The 19,115-nt window shown below is 38.1% G+C and overlaps 2 protein-coding genes across 13 annotated transcripts in view; one reads left to right on the top strand and one right to left on the bottom strand.

Annotated features, from left to right (window-relative positions):
- Window positions 1-2,981, top strand: Agxt (Alanine-glyoxylate aminotransferase). Of its 3 annotated transcripts, none has more exons than XM_072022267.1 (7): window positions 1-113; window positions 476-685; window positions 776-976; window positions 1,067-1,224; window positions 1,351-1,506; window positions 2,066-2,413; window positions 2,571-2,981. In XM_072022267.1, exons 2-7 carry the CDS (start codon window positions 509-511, stop codon window positions 2,722-2,724), a joined length of 1,194 nt encoding a protein of 397 aa, XP_071878368.1. In that variant the 5' UTR covers window positions 1-113; window positions 476-508; the 3' UTR covers window positions 2,725-2,981. The 3 variants fall into 3 exon arrangements, with proteins under 3 accessions (XP_071878368.1, XP_071878369.1, XP_071878367.1); XM_072022268.1 differs by having other exon boundaries at window positions 16-113; window positions 486-685; XM_072022266.1 differs by lacking the exon at window positions 1-113 and having other exon boundaries at window positions 251-685.
- Window positions 2,982-3,156: 175 nt separating this feature from the next.
- Sog (chordin short gastrulation) overlaps window positions 3,157-19,115 on the bottom strand; it is a 101,266-nt gene continuing 85,307 nt past the window's right edge. For 8 of the 10 annotated variants that reach the window (XM_072022258.1, XM_072022261.1, XM_072022262.1 and 5 more), the window contains 5 exons: window positions 17,351-17,416; window positions 15,472-17,268; window positions 13,932-14,083; window positions 12,296-12,616; window positions 3,157-8,386 (listed from right to left, as the gene is read on the bottom strand). In XM_072022258.1, coding sequence (XP_071878359.1) covers window positions 8,192-8,386; window positions 12,296-12,616; window positions 13,932-14,083; window positions 15,472-17,268; window positions 17,351-17,416 — 2,531 coding nt within the window. In that variant the 3' untranslated portion in view covers window positions 3,157-8,191. Of the gene's footprint in view, window positions 8,387-11,505; window positions 11,690-12,295; window positions 12,617-13,931; window positions 14,084-15,471; window positions 17,269-17,350; window positions 17,417-19,115 lie in introns of those variants that run through there. The other 2 variants (XR_011803164.1, XM_072022257.1) reach the window with 2 other exon arrangements.

A 19,115-nucleotide genomic window follows, 5' to 3' on the forward strand; every position in this document is an offset into this window, starting at 1 on the left:
TCATTAGGTTATACGCTTTGGTCGCGTCAACAGCACTGGTTTAAAATAATTGTCAACACAAAATCGTGCACTGATAAGAGTTCCGACAGGCACGCAACGTGCAAGTTGAAGTTGTAAGTGACAGCGTATTCGTAATAAACATAAGTATCACGCCATATTATGATGCAATAACAAACAAAAAAGAATGGAAATAATATACATATAATTTAGAACCGGAACTATAGCGTATTTTATGCATATTTAATAATATATATAATGAAATGAAATTTTACCATTATTTTTAAATAAAATTTGTACTGTATTAAATTCGATATATAAAAATATTCGATATTATAACAACCGGAAGTAGCATCTCTTAATACATTATCACTGATATCAAGATTAAATTATCATTTTGGTAGCTTATAGAAAGAAAGGTGGCGTAAAAAAGACGAGTTATTTATATGTCATCTTTTATTTTATAAAAAATTTTTAGTTTCTTTTAGAAAATTTAAAAAAGGAAATCGAAATGCAACGCGAATGGAATCAATTGGCTGTTCGCAAGTACCCACCAAAGATACTTCAAACCAAACTACAGTTACCGATAAAAACTCTAACGAGCCCCGGGCCGACTAATTGTTCGAAGCGAGTTCTTCAATCTCTTCAGAATCAAATTATAGGCCACCTTAATCCGGAAATTTGTCAGGTAATCATTTTTTTTTTTTTTTTTGTTTAGGTGCAAAATAGAGGTAGACTGATCATTATCGGTAACAAAATATGTTTTGTTAATTTCTAGTTGATGGATGAGATTAAGGAGGGTCTGCAATACGTATTTCAAACTAATAATAGACTCACTTTGGCGTTAAGTGTGTCAGGCCATGGCGGTATGGAGGCGTGCTTAACAAATTTACTTGAACCTGGAGAAACTGTGCTCATTGTCCAGCATGGAATTTGGGGTAAAAGAGCGGCTAACATGGCTACTCGAATTGGTGCAAATGTAGGTAATACAGTTTCGAAAGGACCAACATAAAAATTAAAAAATTCACCATTGTTTAAATTTAAATAGCGTATGAATTGTAAAATATAGGTAAAACTGATAGAAAAAGAACACACTGCTGCTGTTACGTTGAAACAATTGGAAACAGCTTTGCAAATGTACAGTCCAGTCGCGGTATTCATGGTACAAGCTGAATCTTCCACTGGTTTAAAACAACCATTAGAAGGGTTTGGCGATCTTGTTCACAGGTAATTTTGCTATTTGAGACATTTTTTATATTTGCCATTAGTTTAAGTTGCAGTTTATGGAATGCTATCAGAAGGGAATATAATTAGAAACGTGTTTGTAAAATTGATAGAATAAAATTCTTCCAGATACGATGCTCTTCTTATCGTTGATACTGTTGCATCACTGTGCGGAGAACCGTTTTTTATGGATTCTTGGGGCATCGATGCAGTTTACTCAGCCAGTCAAAAAGTTCTCGGCGCCCCTCCAGGTTTGGCACCTATTTCGTTTAGTGCACGAGCTGAGTACGTATCGCAGTTTTCTTTTATAACACTCAAACCGCAACTCTCACATAGGAAACACACACGAATATGGTCTAAGAATTGGGACTTTTAATGATCTCCTATGAATATCAATCCAATCCGTGATGTCATCACGGTGACTCGCGCTTTCACGTAACCCATTCGATCTTTCTGTGATTCATAACCACAGATGGCTGCAGTGAATTCTTATTCAATGATAGTCTGACGCCTTTTGAATTAAATAGGACATCGGTATTGTCTGTCAAGGCTCATCCATTAAGAAGAAACCCACTTCTATAATAAAAAGTTACTTCTGTCCATTTACTAATTTTTTCACTCCTTTTTCTAAATCTGTCAACGAGGTTATGTTCGCCTCGATTATTAACGCATAAACTCGTTGCGCACAATTGCTCTCATCTTAGTATCAATTTTCTATTATTATTACTAATTTTCGGCCATTATTTTTAATTGCTTGCTATTAATTTTCCACACACTCGACTATTACGAGGCGGCAAATGTTTCCGGCAATTTCATGACTTACACTTTTCCTTTGTTGCAATAGGAAGAAATTGTTTCAAAGGAAGACCAAGCCTATGTCCTATTACTTGGATATGACCCTTCTTGGAAATTATTGGAAGTGTTTTGGGAACGAGAATCGCTTGTATCATCACACCATAAGCGCTACGCTTATTTATGGTCTTCGCGAAGCGTTGGCGGAAATCGCTGAGGAGGGCCTGCAAGCATCTTGGATCAGACACGCTGGCGCAGCTGCCAGATTAAGGAAGGGTCTTGAATTACGGGGTCTTCGATCTTATGTGAAAATTCCACAGTATCAATTATCTACGGTTATCTTGATAGAACTGCCACCTGGCGTCGATGATAGAATCATTGTACAACGTTGCATGCAAAAGTAAGTACCTTTTACAAATTCTAATCAACTTATTGTAATTTTTTCATAGATTGTAAAATTGAAATACTTACCATGTAATTGAGTATTTTGTATATTGAGTATATTGTAGTTGTAAAATAAAAATTTGAGTCATTTAAGATAATTATGGTTTCTATAGGTACAAAGTGGAAATCAGCAGAGGTTTAGAATCGACTGAAGGAAAAATTTTGCGAATTGGATTGTTAGGGATTAACGCTACGCCCAAAAAGGTCGACCTTATTTTGCGTGCTCTAGATGATGCTTTGAGATACGTGTCACTATCGAAGCTATAGAACCAATAAAGAAAAGTTACTATTACGTCTCCTTGGATTGTGAATTCGAGGTATCCACCATGTTCGATTATTGCGTATAATAACTACTGGTGTATTATACGTCTTAAATCTCTATTATATTCTCTGTATCAAACATAACGCAAGTTTTAACTAACTTATTAAACTTACTTAATTACTTGCAATTTTTTTTTTGATATTATACTGGAAATTATTTTTAATGTAATAAGGATTTATTAAAAATGCACAGACAAAGCTAAGACGGACATATTGTTCTGAATATTACTATCTATATCATACGATGCTTTGCAACTCTCATTTTCACCGCTGTTTGACTGGTTCAAGCACAATAGGCGCCTTACTAACACTAATGTTAAATGCATGTAATCTGTAACGTTATGTCTTTCAATTAATAACACAGATGCACAAACAAGACTCAATCAAATGTATTTGTTTATTAATGGAAATACTGAAATCGGCATACAATTACCTCTAATATAATTATTTACTTATGTTCAGTTATACGTTTTATTGCATTAATTAGCAATATCAACAATTGGTTACACGCGTCTCTCTCATTCTCACATTTGCTTTCGTTCTCTCTCTGACTTGTTTTCGTCGAATAATAATACACGTACATATATAATCATGTACCTGTAATGCAATTACAACAAGCTAGTCGAAATAACAAATGATTCTAGCGGATTAACGCTTAATTACGATTTAATTGACAATCGTTTTGCCATAGTACAAAATATACAAGGTTAACGATTCGTATTAACAAATGAACAATTCCAACTGATCGTGTACCACATTTAAATTGAACTTTCAAAAAATAGATTTTTGGTTTTATCAACGATATTTTACACTTAATTTACTATGAGATGTATTGTCTGAATGTATTGTCTATCCACTAGACAGATTCCGTACTGATCGCTTCGATTGTTAATTAAAACTTCTTAAGGCACTATAAAAACGCGTTGTCTCCGCGATTCTTACATAATAATTTACATACATTTACAAATTGACATTGTCGCGTGACATTCATCTAAGAAATGTATATATCTATAGATTTATATACTCGATTATTCATCTATACAATCATACATCGAACATAATATGCTTCGCCATTTGTTCAATTTATTAATTTCGGTGTTGATTGTAATAAAGCTCGATTATTTAATATGGATGGCAAAAAAAAAAAAAATCGGCATGTTTCGATTAATTAACAAAATAAGAAAAAAGAAATAATGCGAGCTTAATGTATTCTCAGGACGATACAGTATTACGATACAGGACGAGTACAGATGATTTTAAATAATTGTGAAAATAATATTTATATATAATGGCAATAATAATAAAATAGAATAAAATAATGTTAATGTTAATAATAATAAGCATCATTGATATTGTCGAAAAGTTTGATGAGGCATGAAGATTCTATATAATTATATATAAATATTATTAATAATAAAGAATAATCGCAATATTAATAGCTCGTTTATAGTAGTCGTCGTGATTCTCATTACATATTATATATATATATACGCCTATGTACAAAAAACATTGACAATCGATCACCTTTAAGGGCTTTATAATCAATTAAATATATGTACGTTAACAATTATTAAGGCATGGATAGTCTCGAATGTTCACAAAGTTTCTCACATATCAAACGCTCCAAATCTGTTCGGTATCAGGCTACATTACCGTTCAGCTGTCGTAGCACCAAGAAAGGTGGTGTTCGTGTCGCACGGAGTAACTTCTAATCGTTCCCACTGGATCAAGACTGCCATTTACCCTCTAACAATTGTTCTACGTATATCTACCTTATCAACGAGAGCCGCATTGAACGAATAGAATTGTGAAAGAAATATTCTAGTATCTGTCCATCGTGAAATATTTTCATCTTTTGTAAAAATATTGTGAATTATAAGAACAAAAATCTAGTTTGTTATAAAATAGACGTCTTTTTTTACAATTGAGTTAATTTAGATTATTATAGAAAAAAATATATATTTGAATTTGCATAACATTTGTATGGACAGTTCACTTTTTTATTTTTTAAATATTCGAAATCGTTGAATATTCTAACAAACATTAGCTACGTTATATTTTGTTAATTTTTTATCTGAAAGATACATTAGCAAATTATCGTAGTATTGACAAAATATTTGTTTATCACAAGCTCGTTTTTGATGGATATACTCGACAATTACAAATAAATAGAAACAACGAGTGTACTAAAAACGTAGAAATTGTTAAATGGAACTCTCTTTGTAATACATGTTGCAACTTTCGTTGTATTATCTTGAACCTGTTGACCATGTAAAGCGGTAGACACTCTCCTGGTGTGCACGCTCTATTGGAAAAAGTGCTGTATCAAAAGTGTTGAGAGTAAGCAGGTCTGCCAGCTGCCGGGGCTACGCATAAAACCGCTACCCGTGTTTTCATCTCGTCTTTCATTAGCGATCGGATCACCGCTCGTTTTCCGCAAGCTTGCCCAAATGAACACACCAGACGCTTAGACTAGATCATAAAGAAATGCAGAAGAACGACAAATCCGTGACTAGTGCGTCACAATGCAGATTGAAAGTTAATATAGCGAAAAAGTTCGGACACTACGTAATTTAACAAAATTGAGATTATCTATTTAAAATAGATGGAAATTAGTATCAGAACTTCTCAGCTTCACTATATTTTTCATCGTGTTCTTTAAATGTTCGCCTTCGCTCGCTTCTAATTTGCGAAATTTCCGCTCGAACGGTGAACCACTCGCATGTACGAAATACCAAAATGTTACAAAACTGGACAAAATTGTTTCTTTCGCGTCTTGTTGTTTATGTTCTTGAATAACATAAAGAAGAAAAAATGGTTTCATGTAAACTGCCAAGCAAAATTGATCGGAATTTACGAGAATGATAGGTTAGGATCGTTATACAGTTTTTACAAATACCCCTTCTCCCTCTATATCGCATGGTATCTTTTTCTATTCGATTACGAATGTTCTATCTTTCTATAAACGCTTTCATCAATCGACATACGCATTAAAAAAACTGACGCAGTTCTACGCATTCATTCAAATAACACGCACTCTTGTATTAATATTTAAAGATGACGACTCTCAATTTTATCTTTACCTAACTCGGATTTTTCAAATTCTCTGTAGCATATACACAGACTTTGAATCGAGATTATAGCCGCGATCCTCCACATTTTATTTAAAATTCACTATCGAATAATTTAGAGAACCTAACAATAAATACGCTTATAAGTTAGAAGAGAAGCCATTTCCATGAGATTACAGGCCGACTCATTTAAGGTGTCGCATTCAATTAATATTTAACGATAATAATCGCGATTAGTGGATATAGTGTTGATAGTAGCGGTGAATATTCAATAAAATAATAGCAATATTATTTATACTATTAAAAATAGTAATAGAAATATTAATAATAATCATAATGGCGATCATGATAATGTGAAACAAATTTTCGGAGACGATGAATACCATGAATCGTAAACGATAAGATGAACGATGATGAAGCAAGGTGATACGAAGTTGATGAAAATGAACAATGATCTATAACATTAGCGACATTGATATCACCGTTAATAGTAGTGATGATGATGATAATGATAATAATAATAATAATAATAAAAATAAAAATAAAAATAATAATAATAATCCGTAGCAGTAATAAATTGCGTGGAGCTAATACAGTGTGATATAAACCTTAGCGTGTTTTTGCGCTATAATGATAACTGATGCCACCATCGGAGGTTCTTCAGTCTTCTTTGGTTGCTGGGTAACTCGATGAGGTTGGTGGGTACAGTAGGGCTCTGCACTTGCCGCCACGACTTTAAACTCTCTCCAGAAGCCAACTTTCTTTTAAAAAATAAATGTAGCGAAATGAGGAGAGAGATTCTTCGATTGCTCTGATTGCTTACAATAAAATAATAATGAAAGTAACTCTCTCCAGAAATCAGAGCAGCAGACCGGAAACGAGCTCGCGTCCCGCCAAAATGCGGGAACCAGAAGATGAAATGAAAGGTAACGTACACCGGATAGAGCCATTTTGGAATAGAAGAGTGTGAGAGTAACATATCTGAATTGATAAGAGTGAGTATAGCTTTAAAAAAGATGCAGCAGGTTTTGAGAAAGTAAGAGGTCTTTGCAGCAGACTTTGCAGAAAAAGAAGAGACAAGCTTCGGAACTAGAACAAATAACACGGCAGAGAATAAAAAATTCCTTGAAATAATCTTGATCGAGAGATTAAAATTTGGAAATCAAATAATTAAAAGCTCTCTCCAGATTTGTTTTTTTTTCTTCATTCTCGAATCTCTCTTTCTCTTCTTCTAGCTTTTTCTTCCAATACACCCGTCGTACTATATAATATACATACACATATGTACATATGTATGTATACGAATATAAACGTGTGCATAGCATACGTACGTGTATGCGAGAGGTCACTCGAAGATAGAGAGCAGTTGGCTTCCGGTCCGTTGGTCCGTTGATGAGAGCCAATTGATTAATAAAAGTCTGGTTGTGGGTGCTGCAAGGGACTCTATAGCGCATAACCGAGCAAGCGACGAGAATATAAGAATAGCGTCTGACGAGAACGATCCACGTTCCTTCCTGTTTTGCCGTGCTCGCACTATATTGTTATTGATATCATCATTATTATGGCTTCCTGCGATGGCCACCGATCATCCCAGCAGCGAATCTTTCTGTTTCACTGATTACCATCTTCCGGCTGCGATTTATCATTCCCAAATATAGCATTCAAAATGAGCACCGATCGTTTCTTCGTAGATCCTTCTTTTTTTTTTTTAAGGATGGCTGCTGCGCTGGATATGACGCCGTGCATTTCCAGCATCCTCTCTCAGAACGCTTGTTTAGGATGATTATTCAATCATAAATTCTGGAAAATCATTATTGGTTACCATATGGAGAGATAGCAGACTTTGCAGGCGATTTATTCAAAACCGATCAAATTGACCAACTTCATACAATATACAGACCGAGGTGCCTCTCTGCCCCTTATTTCGCCTAGATGGCTTCGTTTAATCTCGTTGCTGCATAAATTGAATCTTGAATCTTGCATAACCTAATGATATATGCCTTCCACATTGTTCTACAACGTTCATTAATCCAAAGAGGCTAGTTTTCAAACAATACGTGTCTCTGAAACTGTTCAATCGATGGTGCTGGCAGATTGTAAAAACCATCTGTAATTTTCTCCATACTTCTTGATTTGAATGTAGGCTTCTCATACTAATTCACTTCTATCACGTTCTCATAGTTTCCCGGTCGCTCTAGAATCGCTTTGGAATCGAAAGTAGCGACGATAACGACGACTACGGCATGGCTAATCGATGGCTATAGAGAGAAACGAGGTCCAGGAACATTACCGTGGACCAGGATACTGCTCGAAGGAAGCTTGGTAGCAGCGGCTGGAACTACTCAGCTGAGTTCACGTGGTGTCACCGAATGCCGAGCTGGATGATGATTGTTACGATGATGACGTCTCGCCCGGCGACACTGGACCGTGCAACAGTCGTCACCGTCTGCCACGTACTCGCCGCGTTTTATCTGGTGCGCGATCGTGTTGCATAGCGCCCGTGGACACCGTTTCCTGTCGCACCTGACCTCGCCATTCTGCAAACATTCAGACATACGGCGAAATCCGCTTTAGAACCGACGCCATTTTTCAATTTAGATCTGGGCATCGCGTTTCGTAATTTTCATATAAATATCGAGCTTTTTTTTTGTCGCATAGTTGGTTATGTTTTTACAATATGCTAAATTATGTACAGCATGGAAGACACAATGATAATAATGCACTTTTTCCAGGAAATGTAACCCTAACCTAGATAAATGTATTCAACGTGTGAAATAACCTTAAATGAGATACGATAGATCGTTCAAAACGATTATTAGATATGGAAGGTATGTAAGAACAGTAAGGCACGTTTCTATTAGAAGACACAAACTTAACCTACGCACAATAATAATAAATGTAATCTTTCTTTCAGAGGACACGAACCTAACCTAAATACAATTGAGACGACATGGTGGACGCTAAAACGAATGTATAATAGAGAAACACTGGAATAATATGTTGCGGATGATCTCGCAATTACAACAATCGGAAAATAGCAATACTTTTTCCCCGTGTAATATTGGTGCGCACGCACGATCGGTGACTGCGTTCCATTTTCATCGTAATGGATGGACCCTTTTGGGTCGGTCCAGGCGAACGAGTCCGGTTAAAGGTTTTCTCCTTAAAGGTTTCTGGTCGTGACCGTGTCTGGATATCACAACGGGGCTACCATTGAAAAACTTCTAACGAGTATATATTGTGAAGCCGTGCGAGCAGAAGTAAAGCAAGTCGCAAGCCGTTTCATCGATGAGATCTTCGCATAAATGATGAAACGCGAAGAATTTCTTCTTCCTTGTTTGAAACGCGGCCAATAATTAATTGTTTACTCACGTGTGTTGGGAATCTTTTAATACGAATAGCGTGACAATAAAAATTTTAAAATGCTTTCCACCATTTGACATTTAAAAGATTTCCAACTTTTGATATCCTTTGTTATTTGATTTAAAACTTGTATGGAACTAGTCTGTTATTTATTCATTTATTTCAGGTTATTCAGGTTTGTTGTTATAGGAGCAATAATAATCACCGAGAATGTTGTCGATTCGTAACTATCCGAAGATTAGAGGTGGACGATCCTTAATTCGTACAATAAAATAAAAATCTGATCGTTATAAGACTAGCAAAATATAAAAAAGACATGCGAATGAGCCACAAAAATGACCGTCAGTTTTTCTGTGTCTAAAATTTCCGGCGTTATTGGTCGATTCGATCATAAGGAAAGTGCAAACGATCATTACCATCGAGTACTTTTAGTAAGATAGATATATCGTTAATGTTAAAACCTTCTATAACCTTGAACGACCTTTGTTCCAACTTGTAGAACACGTCTGGACAAGTGTCGTTGCACCGAGACCAAAGAAGGATACGCGAGTCCGCGAAAAAAATCAAGGCGCCCCTGAAATTTCCTGTACACTTCCATTCGAAAGAAAGTTACTCTATGTTTCACGGAAACCGGTTTTTCGTATTGTTTAAAAAGATATCTCCCTACATCTACATAAATTATTCAATATTCAGTATTGTTTAACCGCGATAATGTAAACATTATACTAGTCTCGATATTAAATATTATTTATAAAAAAATTTTATCGAGCACGTATGTAGAAAAGGACGGTGAAAAGAAAAGTTAGTACGAAATTCTAAATTTTAATTAAAAGTTTCAAATGCTACACGCGATTCGTGTCAATTGCCAGAATTTCATGAAAAACCTAACCTTTTAATTGAAGATAAATAAATCTTTCACGGAATCGTATCTACTCGATGCATTTTGCCAATGATATGTTAGAAAGGTAGTAAAGATGTGTCTCCTCAATCGTGTCGGTCAGCAACTTGAAGCACGAGTGGAATGCAGCTGATGAGAGGGTAACCAGCGATCGTGTAAACCGGAAATTGTCGCACTTGCTGGCTAAAGTACCGTGACGATCTCGCGCTACTAGTTCTCAACACTACACGTCCAATAAGATCCACTTTACATCAATACAATACCAAAAGAAATGCATTATTAGTAATTGGACTTTGCAACTATGTTCTATCCTTCTGTACTACCGATAATGAAGAACGCTGCAAAATTTTTTGTCTAGTCCCGCAATTGTCCTAACAACAGACTAGTAAGTTTATAATACGAGTTAATATATATCATTCAGCTACTCTCATAATTGGATCTTTGCATCTGTATCTTAGTTTTTTGTAGCTTCGCAAATTGCACACGTGCAAACCATCAATTTCCCTGTGACCACAAAGTGCATTGGTACTCTGACGATTACAACTAATTTCTAAGTTTATAAATAGAATTACCACGTTGATCATCCTAGTTTCCCTGTAATTCATATAACGTAAAGTTGCATTTACTATCCACAGCATTAATTTGCAAATTCTCAAAATTAATTTTCAGCACATCTTGCATCGCGTATTTAAAAAATTATATCGATTCGTTTAATAACTCGATTTATTTTAGTTACCCACAATTGCACCAAGTGTTCACCAAATGCAGCGTACATTTCTATAATGTCGATCTAATGGAAACGCCTTCGATTCGTATTTTCGTGAGATTGCACTGAATGCCCTATAAATGCAATTCATACAATCACGTATCAGCCTAATCTCACAACAGCCACAAATTGCACCGAGGCTCTAGTGGTCGCGGTTACAAACTGCCCTAACCTCTCTACCAGCGAGGCGTGTAATCATAATCTGCCGAAATTCGCACGAGCGCCACCGTCGATCGAAAGGATTCGCATTCCGCGCGTCAAATGGTGGCCAATTGGCGGTCACAAAACCGTCACGATCCGGGAACGATGGACCGCGCTTTCATGCACCGACGCAATCTCATCTTTGCCGCACTTATCGCGCGTGAACAAAGAAAAAACGACGGTAGATCGACCACGAAGAATCTCCAATGACTCTAGCGGCGCTCCGCGCCAACAGTAATAGTCTCGAGTCGTTTCGAGCGCCTGACTTCAATTCTACACTTTGAAATTACAAACTTGAAGTATATGAAATATTTCAAGTTGATAAATAGAATATATGAATCATTTGTTAGAGTTTAGAACTTTTAAATATCCTACTTTGAAAAGATTGTTATTTATATAGAGGTTATGTTATAATTGAATAAATAATGTAGTTTGTAATAGGTTTCTTATTAAATATTTCTTCCAAGTTACAAGAATTTTGCAAGTGTATTGAATAAATTATCTGATATTACAACACGGGCCTCACGAATCCCACGGAGTCGATTTATTACAGCGTTTAATTAGATTATACAAGAATCAGTCAGCGGTGTGTAGTCGGTGGAAGAGCGGCGCCTGTGAGATACGAGGTGCTGATTGTTAATAGACCTCGTGCATAATTAGTTACGCTAGACTAATTTGTAAAAACCATTAGAACATGAAACCGGGTGCTACTTGGAAACAGGACAGGACAATTATTTATACAAATAACTGTCATCTATCCACGTTGCACAGTCTCTGCTATACACCTTGATACATCTGAGCAAATCAAATTTTAGATGTAACTAATAAGTACTAATAAGAAAATTACCTATTAAAATGTCACCTATACCATTGTACATTTTTGAAACTCTCGACATCTCTCTACATCAATTTACCTTAAACTAGAATCTAGGATCTACGTAGATCTTTCAAGTCTAATAAAAGTTTTGCAACCGCAACTAGTATCATATAATGCAAATAACTAACAAGATAACAAAATTATCCATATTGTATATACTTTCAAAACCCTTAAAAAGTATTCCTTCAGATTAATGTATTACAAGCTTCGCAGATTCTCCAAGTATGTATAATAAGAATTCTCAAACTACAAGTAGTATCAAAACGACTGCAGCGCCGCCACGCGGGAAAATTCGTAAAGATAGAAAACGAAACGCGCATCTATTAAACAGTGATTCTCACCTTGCACCTGCACTTGACGCATTTCATCTCTCCGTGCGAGTGGATTCGTGGATGCCACTCCATGCCGTTCTCATACGGACCACCGAGGGGATACTTGCAACCGCCGGAAGCCAATATGTCCTCAGCAGTGCGCCTGGTGGATGGCGCCGCCTGGTCCCGTGGTAAACGTGTCGTGTCGCCCCCAACTCCTGCGATCGTGCTAGGCGTCATTGCCGGACACTGTCTGCAACATGCCTTCTTACTGGGTCTGAAGGCGATCTTCTCGTCGCAATCCAATGGCGGGCACTGCACCCGCGGACATTTCACCTCTAGCGTAACGGGCTGCAAAATAAATGGTTGTCCACAGTCAAAACCTAATGCCGCGTTCACATTGCGACTATGAATGATACGAGGTCTTTAATCTTTGTTCTCGACCCTTTGTAGTCTGAGCATTCAGAGTATTTGTTATAACATTCAGTGGAAGAAACAGACGTCTACCTATGTTACAATCCTTTAATTATGTTCATAGAAACATGAAATTATATACAGAGAAAAAAGTCAAAGACTTAGATAATCGAAGCAATCGGTTTTCTCTCTACGTGAACTACGTTGTTCATAGTTCAATTCCATCATACTAATTGAATTCCAAATAAGTATACGAACGCGATAAGGTTAAATCGAACAGTCAGCGTATCAGCTTCTGATTTGTCGACGTATACGAACACATTATCCGGCATCAGTGTTTCTACTTATTACACGTACGGAGTTGATCAAGCGCGATTTAAGTGACAAGCAACGAATCAAAAGTAACGTCTTATCTCCGGTAATGAACATGACTCGGTGCAACGTGTCTCCAGGCATGACTTCTAACAATTCTCTAATATCTATTTAGAAAGGCCTGTCACTGATTGCCGATCGCGGCGCTCGCAACACGGAGCTCCTTTTCATGACTCGGCAGAGAGCAACCGCATTCTTCTGGCGCAACGAACTCGCGCGAGCGCGCCCCGGTGTCTAGTTGAATTTTTCATTCGCACGAAGCTTTTATAACCGTGTTGCCTACGAGAGAGCGCATTATAATATATGTCGCAGGATCGACGCCGATGCTGGAATCGTTACGAAACTCTCTGGCCGACCGCGACGAGAGTGAACGTATGGTAAAGAAGTAAACAAAGAATCTGGAAAAAGTCAGCCGTCTGCGTGGAATTCGAACCGTGCCTTGGGACCGTCGTGCCTCGCGCGTTTCAGCCACTCTGTTCCGCATCATGGGACCATTTAAATTCCAACACGTTTCGAAATTCGACCTAAGGTTCAGGAATATTTACATCACCGCTTATTGTGCTTGGGAGAAAAAGTGCTACTCACGCGAGAGAAACCTTTGGAACTTGTCTAAATGAATTATAGACCGTTAATCATGGGAATACGTACTAAATATTCTATCTTTACAAAAGTTGAATTTTATTCGTTTACTTTAACAAAGTCTGAAGAATTTCGCGGAGAATTAAGTTTTCTTTCTATAGCTTGACTGTAATCAGCTCATCGGTCGCTTCTCTACTCTAAAAAAGTAACAAAATGGCGGAGCATCACTCTGTCAGCTGATTAAATTCACACGTACTATTACAGAAAGGCAATGGTAGATTAAGAATAATGAAAAACTTACATCACACGTGCAAACTGCGCAAGTGTCGAAGCCCATTGGTGGCAAATATGGATGCCATGACGCTCCTGGTAGATGGAACTGGCCAGCCAGTGTGCAACCTCTTGTCACCGAACTGACATTTTTCCCCGTCGCATTCATGTTGATCCCTGGACCTATACAAACAATCCATGCCATTACTCCATTTCGCGTACTTTTAATTTATGTTATTTGTCGCAATATACACGCGCAACAACATAACCTATTTACGGGCGAATCTTCCAGGAAATTGTTAGATACCCGTTAAACCGAAGCGAACTGTACTAGCGGCTTTTAGATACAAATAGCGCAACAAATAATGAAACCGGATAAACAGAACATCGTAATCAATTTAATTAGATACAGGCAACGTATCGAAGAAAATGACGCATTGCTTTAATTTGATTCTACTAGAGGGCTTTTTCTCGACCAGCAGTAACCGGACTGATACGTCTCTATCGTATACGACAAATGGTTAGTAACTTCCGATTTATTTGACCGATTAATCGGTCAATGACAGAATTAATGATTAAATAAGTTTGACTCCACTTGTAGAATAACGTGTTCGTCGTCGAATCAGTGATAAATATAAATCCAATTAACATTGATTAAAATGAATGTTAAAATAACAGTATATATCTGAATTAAGTAAATTATATCGTCCACGATGAAATCATGTTTCCTCGAGGCAAAGATTTCAACGTTTGAACGGTTCTTAATGTTTCTTTGCAAAAACGAGGAGTGACAAGTGGAATCGAACAAGCTGCGAAATAAATTTGCCTTATTTCACGATCGATAAGCGATCGTGTAATCTAAACAGGATCGTAAGTAGCTGTAACTAATTCCGCGCGATTACTTTCATCGAACGTGTCACGGTAATCGGATTGAATATTGGCCACGGTCATTCTCTTAATTCTCTACGACTCTATGGTGTTTGTCGAAACGACGGGATACGAAAGGGAAGGATAATTAATCCGGCGTTATCCACGGTTTATTCTAGATTACGAGATTCTAGTCGTGTTTCTGATATAAACATAATTCCTTATGACGATGAGAATTAAAAGAGCTGATCGATAAATATATAAGAAGATGAAGACTTGATTATCATTTCAAGCGACATAAATTTGCAGAAGCGTTTAAATATTAAAGTGGATAAAAGAAATTCAACATATATTATGATGATGAGATAGAAAGAGGTCCCTGAAGACGGTACAAGAGAGAGAAGAACACTGTCACCACTTTAGCTCACAGTCTAGCCATTTTACATGTTATATTGCTTAAAATATGATTATGAGTTAAACACATGAATTTATTAAAAATAATCAATTAGGTCTGCCTTTGTTTTGGAGGTCTTTCTCTAGTTCTACACAGTATAAGACATAATGAGCACTGCATGGAGTTCCAAGAACAAGCTTTCTTCTCAATAAATCAACATAAAAAAATCTTGCTTTTCTATTATATACATATCTTTCCATAGAAATAAGAAATAAGAAAAAAAAAAACAGTGAAAATAAAAATAACTTACTTGAACAAATAGGACAACAGTGACCAGAAGCAGGCCTCAACTGCTTGCCCTCGGCGCAGGTAAGAACTGGACAAGGCATTGGATCGCACTGTGGTAGTCCACGGTGACAGTGGCACATGTAGCACGGATCTGTGCTGGAGGTCCACTGGGTACCCTCTTCGTAAAATCTAGTCTCATGGAAGCACGCGCCAGTTTCAATATCCGATCTAGGTGGGTAAAGATTATACGCGACCACCGAGGCAACATCGTTATCCGCATAATGAGGAAGACAGCTGAGCGGCGCCCTGGCTTTGAACGGAGCCTTCAAAATTCTTTCAGCCTGTTTATCGGTTACTTCAAGGAAACCAATACCAGATTCAATTCTGTATAGTTCGACTGGTGAGAGTCCAGTGACAGAACCTTCCAAAACGTATCCAGTGAACTCTTCCAACAATCTCCTAGCTACGGGTGCTCCTTGAACTACCAAGGGCATGGTTTCTAGATAAAGTCGGAGGGTACGTGGTTCGTGGCTGTTTGTGGAAGACGTTTGAGGGAAGCCAGCAATTTCAAGCTCGTAATGTAAAGAGCAGTCTAGATCAACAGCTGTCCAGACCAGACCAACTGGACCAGGGTTTAAAGGTTCCTGGGACAGTCTTCTGAGCAAAACAGGTGCAGCAGTATCTTTAGCATCGGCTACAGGTCTCTGTAGTAGTCGGCCACGCAGCATAGATCCAACGTGCGAGGCAGCAACAACTGCAAGTTCTCCGTTAAACAAGGGTTCAAGGAATCGTGGTCCTGGACGCTCTAAGGATCCATTAGCTAAACCATCAACGAGAGAAGGCGTCAGATCTTCCAATTCGGTGCGACGTTTACCTCCTTCATCTACTAAAGTTACCAAAGGACTCTCTTCTTCCAATCCAATCAACTGAACGCCATAACGCAACGAACCAGCGCGATCTAAAAACGCCCAGGCCAATCCAGAAGCTGCTGAAGGTGTTTCTGAGATCAGCAAAGTTTGATACATCTCGCAGTTGGCACGTGGACCCACTACCCCAGCTAATCGAAGTGCCTGAGGATCTTTTCTTGACATTATGCTAATAGAGAGCTTTCCTCTTGTTAATAAACGAAGGTCCGCCCCAGATAAGGCGCTCCGAACTTCCCCAAAGTTTAATTCGTTCGACGGCTTCTTCACTATTATTTCCTCCCGTAAAACTACATAATCCTTCTCCATGTGTTCCAATTGGACGATTAGTGGTACTTCGGAGACATCGTTAGGTAGAAAGACGCCATTGAATACCAAAGATACGTGGATAGATGGCGCTGATGCTGAGGACGCTGAAACTATGGCGGTAGCTCCTGCACCTGACATCAGCGAGCGATCCACTCCCATTGTGGGCTCCAACAAGGAAGAATACTGTTCCGTGGACAAGGCGCGATAACGGGACAACTGTCCAGTCAAGGTAGCCGACGGTTCCCATATAAAGGACACGTGCAGGCGTTCCTCGCGCAGCAGTTTCCTGTAATCTCGAGGGACCCTCCTCCATACCCCGCAAAGTTTACCTGTAGCATTTTGATACACTCCACCAATAGGATCGATCGTCTGTTCCTCTAGAATACTTCCCGATCCATCGATAAATTGTATGTTTCTTGGACGAGGAGTGGATGTTGACAAATAAAAGGAATAGTACAGATTTTTGCGATGAAATGTGAAACGACCTGTAGCCAGATAGTTATAAGCACTGTTGTACATTGATGTTGGGCTGGGTTCATCGCGACGTAGTATCTGAGATGTTTTGCCAGTTAAAAGTGTCCCAAAATCTGGAAAAACGCGAGAATACATTGGGTTAGGTTTGGATAAATCTTCGGATGGATCGAATTGCAGATCGATAGGGAAAATTACGTTTTAGACTTCGTTCCTCTTCCTCGGAGGTCAATTGCGCTGGCAAATCCTGCACTATGTCGCTACCTGTAACATGGTAAACGATCACATTTCATTCAACAGTTTATACAACAAACATTTTTTCGCTATGATTATTTTTTACTGTAGAACGCCCATCTAACAATATTTCCCTTTCTAACTTCTCTGTAGGCAACTTGGTTTGTTTATTTTACTCGTGATCATCGGAGCGAATTTTTATTGTTTGTAAAAAGAGTTCCCGTAAAAAAGTTAGGTGTGAATATAGAGATCCAACTTGCTCATGGAAAGTGCGAAAATATGTTTGTTAATGGAGAGCTAACCTTTCAAAAAATTTGAAGTATCAGCGCCATAACGGATTTTCAATTTCCCATAACGTCAAAAGTCGCTAAACTAGCGATGAACAGCGGTAAGATCGTGGCTCGCAAAAGAACTTACTTTATTGCCTCGTAAAACGATCACGCGCGCGCCACCGTCGCCCAAACTCCCTCCTTCTGGCGAGAAACTTCTCGTTAAAGCTCATTTTGTATGGAGCAATGATATATGTCGAGGCTTTACATCGGTCGGCGTAATGCCCATATCGAATCTCTAAAATCGCACATACGAAAGTATTTAAACGCTTAGCACGGAAAAGTTTGATGTATATATTCTGTGTGAATGCGTGTGTCAGGTTTGTATCGTATAACACACATAATACGTATGCGCGTTAAATGCAGCGTATCACATCTTCGATTGTAAAGTCGAGAGATCTCGTATGGTGGCGTATCGATTACAAGGCAGCAGACATATCGAAGTTTCCAACGTAGAAGAAAAATAATCGATGGAGAAGGTGGATAAAGGAGATGAAAGAAAAGTAGAAAAGAAGAAATTAACTAGAAATAGAAAGAAGGAGAACCTAAAGAGGAAGTGGAGGAAAGAAGAGAAAGAAAGGGGTTAGGTTTCCTCATTCAGCCAAGATGTGTGTATGAACCATAAAGAATGCCCGTGGGGTAAGAAAAGAGGAGGCTGGCGCCAACCACCGCTACTTTGAATGTTGCTTTTATGGCGCATACCGCGCCGATCCAGCCGCGCGGATACATTAATTGGTATACGTACAGTGTACAGTGCGTGCCAGTGACAGCCACCAATAGCCATGGAGTATCGCGACACGCCGTGCCGTTTCACCTTTCTACCCGTCGTTTCTATACCTCTTAACCTCTCGATTTATAGATATTCGTTCCACAGGATTTTATACCAGCACGTTTCCTTACTAATTTGTTTCTATCTTACTCTCTTCGCAATTGTACGAAGCGGCCATCTTCTTTTTCTTTTGCAGCATTTTCAAGTACAAAGCTCTTTATGAAAATCGGTTGCATATAAAAACGGTACATAACCTCTGTTCGTATTTTGAGATTCGAATTTAAATTCAAATTCCAATCGCATGTTTTATAGAGAAACATATCGGTGAAAGATTATAATGTATTATTATTATTTTTAGACTGTTGCAATTAAAAAGTAAACGGGAAAGATGTTATTGAGTTCCGAAGTCGTTGAAGATTCCGTACGCTGTACCGTCGGAAAGCCATGTGGCTCATGGCGCCTCGTTTCTTCTCATCTCCCTCGCATTAACAGTCCAACAAGATGCCAAAAAGGCTACACGTTTCTAACAATTACGTCAAGCTTGATACGCTGATGCATCCAACATTGTTTGTAAATCATGATGAGAGATGACGCCAGGAATGGCGCACGTTAGACAGAGCTATAAATTTAT

The sequence above is a fragment of the Bombus fervidus genome, chromosome 2, assembly GCF_041682495.2.
Source record: "Bombus fervidus isolate BK054 chromosome 2, iyBomFerv1, whole genome shotgun sequence".
Taxonomy (NCBI): domain Eukaryota; kingdom Metazoa; phylum Arthropoda; class Insecta; order Hymenoptera; family Apidae; genus Bombus; species Bombus fervidus.